Source organism: Pygoscelis adeliae, unplaced genomic scaffold (genome assembly GCF_000699105.1).
Source record: "Pygoscelis adeliae isolate BGI_AS28 unplaced genomic scaffold, ASM69910v1 Scaffold72, whole genome shotgun sequence".
Taxonomy (NCBI): domain Eukaryota; kingdom Metazoa; phylum Chordata; class Aves; order Sphenisciformes; family Spheniscidae; genus Pygoscelis; species Pygoscelis adeliae.
Window position 1 is genome coordinate 3,082,678 of NW_008824286.1, and position 9,055 is coordinate 3,091,732.

The following is a 9,055-nucleotide window of genomic DNA, read 5'->3' on the forward strand; positions in this document are numbered from 1 at the left end:
CCTTGATTTAAAATGTGAAAACATTATTTTTGTAACCCGTATGTGTAAGTTATTTTAAGAACTGTTAAGCAGTTTCCTCTCCAAACAGAATTATATGCAGGTAATACTGAGTTTTAGTACCAGGAACAACCTGCTTTTGACCTGATGGCATCTGCCAAATGTGAAATGTGCTGCCTGTCCAGATCGTATCCATAAACTCCACTGAAACTTGCTATATAGAATCATTCGTGGTCCTTGAGGTGGTTCATGCTCTGTTCCTTGTCTCCTAGCTGCATATAGCTGCAGCCAATGGTTATCTGCATGCAGCTGAAGTCCTCCTTGACCAGGGGGCAAGCCTGGATGTTAAGGACTGGGACGGCTGGGAGCCTCTTCATGCTGCTGCTTTCTGGGGACAGGTAATGATTTTGTTGCAAATGTCATGTATGAGGGTGACATTTCTTTCTGCCTGGACATATTGTGGAGTACTCTGCAAATGGAAAAAATCTGTACTAGGGCTGGACTCACTGGACAGTGTCAGATGAGGTCCTTGGGGCTCCAGAAAGAACCTGTTGCTGAGAAAGTTCGGGGAAAGTACGTCTGTGCAGTTGAATGGTAGGAACAATGTTTAACATCACAGACGTACCAGAATAATTTGAGGCGAGTTGAGCATGTATGCCATTGCTTCTTATCTTATTCCAACTTTTCAGCTTTGAGGAGGCTTTCCTCCTCAAAAATTTTTTTCATTGCCTAAAATACCTCCGTCAACTTGGCTTTCTTTCCCTTTCTGTAGATGCAGATGGCTGAGCTGCTTGTGTCCCATGGGGCTAGTTTGAGTGCCAGGACATCTTTGGATGAGATGCCAATAGGTGAGTTTACTAAGCTTAAAAAAAAGAGATTGCCAAGAAAAGCTTTTCCCCCTAAGCATGCTGAAATCTTCACATGGTGTGAATGGTACCACATTTGAACCGTCTGATTAATGGCTTGGTTTGTGTGTGCCATAGATCTGTGTGAAGAGGAGGAATTCAAAGTATTACTTCTGGAGTTGAAACACAAACACGATGTGATCATGAAGTCTCAGATGAGGCATAAATCCTCCCTGAGTCGAAGGACCTCCAGCACTGGCAGCCGGGGGTAAGTGCGTTGTTCCCTGCAGGTCACCCGGTGCATTAGCTTGGCCACCCAGATGTGGTTGCGCCCTGGGGTCGGTGTGTGGAGAACAACCCGTCTGTCCTTTCTGAACAAGCTCTGAAAGGCAGAAGCTGACTTTCGGTTGCTGAAGGCAGAGCTCCTTTGAAGAGTGGTTCTTTCACTAGAAAGAGGTGTTGTTTTTCAGGGGGGGAAATGGCTCTGCACTGTTGTGGTTTAAGAACTGCTCCGAACAGAGAACCAAGTGGTGAGAATTTACCCTGTTAAACCACTGATACGGGTGTCTGAGAATCACTGCTTCAAACGGATTACCTTGAGCTTCTCAATAATATGTCTCATGGCCGAGATACTGTGTTCAGAGATAGTTTGCACAGGTCTTTATGTTTACTAGACACCAAAGCAGTCCTGCAGACCACAAAACTCACTAAACAGCCTGTGGGCCCTTTCCCTCTACATTTACTCCACCGGTTGCAGAGTAGATCCATTAGGTGAGCTCTATGAGATCTAACGTGAATTTGCAGTACTACTTTAAAACTCCTTAAAATTCCTCCCACCTTTAATATCCACATTAGTGTCTTTGCGTTGCGTGGGTGCCAGGAAGCTAAGTTCACGTTCCATTCCAGTGGGAGAGGCTGTGAAGCATGAGGAGGAGGTGAGAAGAGCTACAGGGTAAGAGGAAACGTCATGTCCTGCTCACAGCTTCGATGCCCCTTCTCCCTGTCCTGCAGGAAGGTGGTGAGGAGGGCCAGCCTTTCTGACCGAACAAACCTCTACAGGAAGGAGTGCGAGAAAGAGGCCATCGTCTGGCAGCAGCTGGGGGCAGCAGAAGAAGGAAGAAACTCGGGTCTCATTGGAGAAATTGGGGAGACTCGGTCTGACCAGGAGAATACAGACCCCGTAAGGAATCTGTTCTGTATTATGGGAGTCACTGAGGAGGGCTGGTAGCGCAGGTTCAATAACAATGGGTGCCCTGGGATGGAAGGTGGCTGAAAAACTCGTAAACCTCATCCATCAGATGTAAGCAAAAGACCAAATTCTCATTTGGTATGAACTGGGGTATCCCACTCATGTGGAAAGACTGTTTTGGATTTACAGCTGCATAGTTTTGAGATACGGCCCTAGTGAACCAGGAAGTTCGGAAAAAATAGCGTGTGCATTTCCCTTTACAGCTAACAAACTGGTAATCACAAAAGAATTGTAATCTTGTTTTGCAGTTATTTGTTTTTAATTCAGTTACTGTCATGTTATATTAATATGCTTATCTCTCTATATTTTTTTTTAAGTGAGTCCTTCTGAGTTAACGTTCCATGTTCCTGGTTGGGAGCCAGCTCCTGGCTGGGGCTCACAGCATTATAGGGTCCTGTTAGTGGGTCAGTTCAATGTTTGTGCTGCAGTACCTGTCTGGTGGAAGGGCTTAGTGTGAGCAGGCTTAGGAAGTTGTCACAGGGATGAACTGTGTTACGAGGGACAGGGGAAGATGCTCTTCTTTCATGTCTTCTTGTTACAGAATTCAGTGCTGGAGAACTCTTCCCTCCTTCCGGAGTTAGCAAACAAAAGCACCCAGTGTGACTCTGAAATCCCCCTCCAGAATGGACTCATGGCATCTGCCAGCACTTACCAGTACACCTTTTCCAACGGGGACATTTGGAGTATGCACGCTGACCCTGACAGTAATCCAGGCCACATGCTGCCCTACGGCAACCCCGGGCTCCCTGACACACAGCAGTTCTGGGGTGCCTACAAGGAGCATATTCATCAAACACTCTCCGAACTTAAGCGGCAGCGGGCTGCAGCCAAACTCCTCAATCACCCTTTCCTCAGCACCCACTTCGGCAGTGGCATGGGAGGAGTTGCCGAGAATGGGGGTGAGGCCAAGTCACACCTAATCGGATCCAGGACTTCTCCCTACAGCTCCAATGGGACCTCAGTGTATTACACAGTGTCCAGTGGTGATCCACCCCTCTTGAAATTCAAAGCTCCCATGGAGGAAATGGAGGAGAAGGTGCATGGGTGCTGCAGAATTTCCTAGTCTCGTCTGTTTCTCACCCCAGAGGAAACAAGACGTGGGTGGGCTGGTTGGATCCATCACAGTGGCCAGGTTGTTTGCATTCCAAAGGGAGAATTTGGTTATGGACATCCTGACTGTGGCGGCCTCATTCATCTTGAATTGTACTTTACCCTGCCAATTCCTTCCATTGCAGTTAAATGAGTAATGCGGGTGGAGCAAGGCTCTTAGGAGAGGAAGGGATGCGCATCAGTATGATGTAAAAAGAGTCGCCCTAGTCTTGCTCCCTGGGGAAGAAGGTATGGCGCACTGCCTCCCCATCCTTGGGAAGTCATGAGATGCCTTGGAACGAAGAAAGGATCTGAATTAAAATCTTTGCATCTGAGCCTCTTGCTGTAAGTCACCAGGCTTCTGGAAGGTGACAGTTTAGACCTGAATTTTCACTCTTGGGTGATGCATATATCCTGGCGGGGAGATCAACCCCCACACGGGGTTTGCAAGAGTGGACAGAGCTGTTTTCCGTACAGCTGGATCCAGCACTTACAGGGCCTGAGCAACAAGCAAGCATAGACGCTGCACTTGCTTTAGGAAGTTTGCAAGGTGTTATCTCCTTGCAGTGACAGCTCACCATCAAAAACTGTGCGCTGGTTGGGTCCTGTTTTGCTCATGTAAACTCGTCACTGCAGACTGCCATCAGGTTTTAAGCAGAACTTTTCCTGGAACAGGCTTCACTCAGTAGGCTTTAAAACTGATGTTGCAATAAGGGGCCCTGGCAATAGAATTTTACTGCAATAAAATACTGACAAAGGTCTATATTGGGATAAGTAATTTAAAAACTTTATTTGTACTATTTAGACTCTTAATTTGTTAAAACTGAAAAGACTTTTGCTGATCTCACTTTCCTATTGATTCTGTTTATTTACTCTGTATGCTCAACACAGATACTAGGGGCAGTATGCTTTGCGTTCTCATTTTTCTGGATTTCCAGAACCACAGGGCTGGGGAGGGATGAGGAGGAAAGGCTTGCCAACACTAATCTAGAAATGTCATGAAAGTGTTTCTAATCTCCCTAGATGTTATGACACTTGCGTTAACCTGCAGTCTTTGGCTGATGAATAAATGTTAAGTCATTGCTTTGGTAGTTGAACATTGCAGCAGGGCAGGATATTTTTTTTTGTGTCTGTTTTTCCAGCTCCCATGCTGAAGTCGTTAGCAGTGGTTAGTAGCTGTCAGAAAACTTAAATGCCCCTATGTATAAAGGAGTCGCCTAGCGCCGTGCAGTCCTTAGCAAAGCCTCCCTGCTGTAGAGCGGTTGGCACACCAACACCAGTGTTTTAGTGTAGTTCATGTCAGCTCCGACAGGCTACCTGAGAAACACCAGCATGGTATAACCTGGGGGTTTGGCACTGGCTCTTCAGCAAGTTAAGGCTTTGCATACCTGGGGGAGGTGAAAGGAGAGTGCCCCGTGGGAGACAGCTCCGAGGAACTGGCCACAGTTGAGTTAACAAGTTGTATCTACAGAAGTAACTGTAAATCTTCAACCCTTTTTCTGCACAGAGGGGCTATTGCACACGTAACTATTTGCCTGCATGAATATGTGTCTTCTCCGGCAGTTTAAATTCCAGACTCTGAAAACATAAGCCTGTTTGGGTCTCTGTAAGCCATCAGTGGATTAAATCCAGTGACTTAGGCTGCCAGTCACTGTTAAGTGCTACCCTCTGCTCCCCATCAAATCTAGCCCATCTCTGGAGCTGGATATTTTGTGATACAGGGCTCTGGGCTCCTCATTCTCAGCTCCTCGAGGCAGCAGAGGTGGCTGTGTGTCACCACCACAACCACGCTGTGCGGGAAACACTTTTGGACCTGTGAGGTTATTACCAGGCTGACAATTTACGCTTTTGAACTCTGAAGATACAATTCTCTTCCCTCAGCAGTTTTAGGAACAAATTAGAAAATGGTTGCAGTTGATCTGATTTTTTTAAAACCTCAGTTCAGTTAAAGGCAGGGGGTTTCTTTGTATGTTTTGAAACATTCAGAGAAGTTGGGCTTCCTCCATTATTGAAACGCGTATGCTAAATATAAGACTAGAAAATACTATTGTGCTTGACTTAACCTTAAGGGATTTTAAAAGTCATTCTCTAGGAGAAAGAAGATGATTTGGTAACTGGACAGACTTCACCACATCTGTGTGTGGTTAACACATCTGTGTGGGTCTTCTGATTTCCTCAAGAAAATTATTCTGGGATAACACCAGGTGTAGCCTGGGTATTGCTGAACAGGGAGAGATGATCTTTCAGATGCCTCTGTTCTCCCATAGTGGTGGGGGTTGTCTCTCCACATCCATCCTAATGAGAATTCTGGACTCAGTGTAACAAATTTTGGTGCCGCTATCCACTAGGTTGTAAGTGGTGCAGAATTTGGGGCCAGCTGATGCCTTGCCTCCCAGGGAGGGAGGAGTTGGGCCCTTTTCCTTCTCAGAGCAATTTTGTGCTATCAAGGGTATTGAATCCTACCGAACTCTAAGCAAATGAAAAGGAGACCGTTGAATGCAATAGTGTTAAGTAGTTTGAGGCTTGCTTTCACTGAGAGTTGTTAATACATTAAAACTGTAGGAAGCCAGTCCATTTTGGACAAACAGCTTTTAGTCCATTGGTATTTCACTCTGTTTATATGTAAAACTCCAGGAACTCATCACTCTAGCTGTGATCTTGAGCAAACCAACAATTGATTTACTATCAGGCAAAAGATATTACAGGTTCGAGATTACAAAACATCCCCCTAATTGGACTTTGTATTGTAATTGTAAAATTGGCTGTAATACAGCTCTTCTGGCTTTAGCACTGTAAGCTCACATGCTCACTGAAGTCTAGTGGCGTCTGATCAAATGTAAGCAATTCTTATTCAGACGAGAGAGTCAGTAATCGATAAATGTTCCAGGATATGTTTCACAGCCATGCCAAGTATTTATCTGTCACTGGCTTTGGGCTGAAGTTGCATCAGAGTGGGACTTGTGAAGGCTGTTGAATAGTGACCTAGAATGGATTTGCGCTTATGTATTGGTGACATTCCGGATATAATGGTCACTGCCTGGGGGGCACTGGCAAATACGCTCAGGGAAGGCGCTGGCAGCTCATGCTGCACGCAGAGTTGTTGGTTGTAGGTCTCGGATGAGCAATTCTGTAAAGTGGATATTTAACCTGCTTCTGGTAAGCTTTGTAGAGACAAACAGGCTTTTGGGGGAATAATAAACACATAGATACTCTTACATGTGCATTGTAGGAGCCTACCTCTAGGAATAGGGCTTTTTATTATAAAATTTAGCAGTGTTACAACAATAGTGGGTTTTTTTACATCTATGTGTTTCAAAGGCCATCCCAGTGGAGAGCTCTGAGGTACATAGCAGAAGGCACTTGGCTATTTCATTGGATCCTAATATTGCTAGAAAGCTGTAGGAACTAGAAATCGTATTGTGATTGGCATATCTAGCACTTGGCTTATTAGAGGAAGATTTGGGGGTTTTTATGCTATACTCAGTGTTTTTAGGCTCAGTAAACATCGAGGTACAGATTCAAGGTCAGATTAGAGTCCCACTTTTGTTAGCAGTAAGCCGAAGGTTGTAGTTGTTCATACAAACTGCACAAAGATTTGAGAACGTGGATGTATTGACGGGTCTATTGTAGGCAGAGCTGCACATGAGAATAACCCTTCTGCTTGCAAAGTCTTCCCGTATGCTGAAGTCACGCTGTTTCTGGCAAACTAACTGGTTGATGAGAGCAGCTTTACTTTCCATGTTGAAAGACTTTTTTTTAGACAGAAAAAAAGGTGTCTCAAAAGAGCGTCTCTGCTTTACTGAGCTCAACCAAGAAAGTCCCAGCACTGAAGTGTTAGATAAGGGCTTAAGTACCATTGCTGGGATCTGTTTGACGTCAGACCTGGATCTGTATTTCACCTACCAAGTGATGCGATTTCAGCCCACTTAGTCTCACTTCTGTGGTGCCCCAGAATCCTAAAGCCCTCCCAATTTTGGGAAGAACTGACTCTAGCTGATGTGATTCTGTACCATGTTGCAGGTGTGGTTGAAGAACCACATGGGTGAGGAACTCCTGGTAGGGAAGGAGAAGCTCATGGCAGGGCAATAGCAATAACGAAGCAGTGCAGTACTCAGTGGAGGCAGTGAATTCTCTAGTTTATTGAGCAGGGTCTTACTTCATGGGGTTGAAAGCACTTAGAAGCTCCCAAATGGCATTACAACTTCTTTTTAGTGCCCTTCTGTTTTAATCTTGGAGCTCTGTTTACCCAGATCCTCTCTGCTGAAACCAAATCAGCAATTCCATGAAATAGGAATATCTTAACCAAGAAAGCAAAAGCACTGGTCTTCAGTGAGCCACAGATGAACTGTTGTCCGTCTGCTGGAAGGTGTTCTCCCTGCGTCTGGATATTTCTGTGCCTTATCATACTTGCTAAAGGTAACTCAGTAACTAGTCTCTGGAAGGTTTGTGGTGACTATGTGAACTGTGCTGTTCTTTAACTTGGAGACTATTTTGCAAGGGGATAGCAGTTCAGAGCATGCCAGATTTTGGAGTTTTCATTTGCTCTTTCAATTTCTCTCATGATCACCGGTTCTCTCTTCCTAAATACACAGGCAGGAAATGCCGAGGGTCTTCATTCTAATTTAACAAATCACGTTGACCTACTTTGTTATAGCAGTTCTCTACAGGCAGAGTCCGTAACACACTTGTAGTAGCACGGTCTAGCCTCTTACTACAGAACACAGCTAGTATTTACATTTTTCTTCTGTTTTGCTTGTGGCTGTACAACAGAATTTGTTGTCCCCGGTTGTTCTTCAGCTTTATTCTGCTGTTTTCATGTTGGCCAAACTGGTAATGGACTTCTCAGTCCCATCCCCCCCCAGTTCGAGTACCACTGGGTTCTTCAGGCAACATCTGCCATGGCACGATTATGACCTAGAATGTTTTGCTATATTTCAACTGCGGAAGCTGTAGCAGAGGAGACTCTGCTCAAGATACCTGTTCCCAAACTTACACCAATGCAATTATCTCCACCTGCAGCTGGAGGACAGATACGGGTTTTAAAACAGTGCAGATGCAGCCTTAGCATTGCCACCTCTACGTCTTCAGCCTGTGGATTGCAGTGTGAGAATGGGCTACAGTGGTGTCGGTAACCCTGGTACAGCTCGGTGTGACTGCTGCATGTACAGGATATTAACAAACGACGGCAAGCCTTCCGCAATAATTCCTAATTCCATTGATCAGTAGTAAACGATGTACAAATAAAACTTGATTAAATGTATTTTATGTGAAAAAAATAATGTAAGAACTGTATATTGTATTAGCAGCTTTGTGTATAAAATGGCATTTTGGCAATCAGAGTCTAATATATTTAAAACTTTTTTTTAAAAAAAGGATATTTGATATTGTACGGAATTGACTTTATCGCTACTGTAAGTATGAAAAGATGGTTTCTTAACATGTTGAAGCAATGCATAAAATCTTAAATGGTATGTAAAACTCATGCCAAAAGGGTATGTCTGACAGTATTAGCACCTGACTCAGTGTCTTTAATAGAGAGATTGAATTTTTTAATTTAAAAATTATATTAAATTTCTTTTAATAATACAGAAAAATGCCACTGAGTTTTATTTAATTGGTTTACATTTTGGGACTGCCTGAATATCTGCCTCTGCCTCCCCTACAGCCGTTACGTACAGCCAGGAATTGTCTAGAAGAGTAACTCTAGGGTGTCGGTAGGCGCAGCCGCCTGTTTTTCAGCCGGTAGCAGTAATTCCTGATGGGGACAAGCAGGAAGGCCAAAACCTTAACTGCCTTTCCTGGGTTTTGTCACGTCCGAGGCGTTCGTCAACACGCTTCGTTAACAGGGTCCTTCTCGGGGGGAGTTGATTCGGGC

The 9,055-nt window shown here is 44.6% G+C and overlaps 1 protein-coding gene across 2 annotated transcripts in view; it reads left to right on the forward strand.

Annotated features, from left to right (window-relative positions):
* Positions 1 to 3,312, forward strand: part of PPP1R16B (protein phosphatase 1, regulatory subunit 16B) — a 40,144-nt gene extending 36,832 nt beyond the window's left edge. The window contains exons 6-10 of one of the 2 annotated variants that reach the window (XM_009318662.1): positions 270 to 395; positions 770 to 845; positions 981 to 1,110; positions 1,854 to 2,022; positions 2,633 to 3,312. In XM_009318662.1, the coding sequence (XP_009316937.1) occupies positions 270 to 395; positions 770 to 845; positions 981 to 1,110; positions 1,854 to 2,022; positions 2,633 to 3,154 (1,023 nt within the window). In that variant the 3' untranslated portion in view covers positions 3,155 to 3,312. The remainder of the gene's footprint in view (positions 1 to 269; positions 396 to 769; positions 846 to 980; positions 1,111 to 1,853; positions 2,023 to 2,632) is intronic. The other variant, XM_009318663.1, reaches the window with a different exon arrangement.
* Positions 3,313 to 9,055: the final 5,743 nt, after the last annotated feature.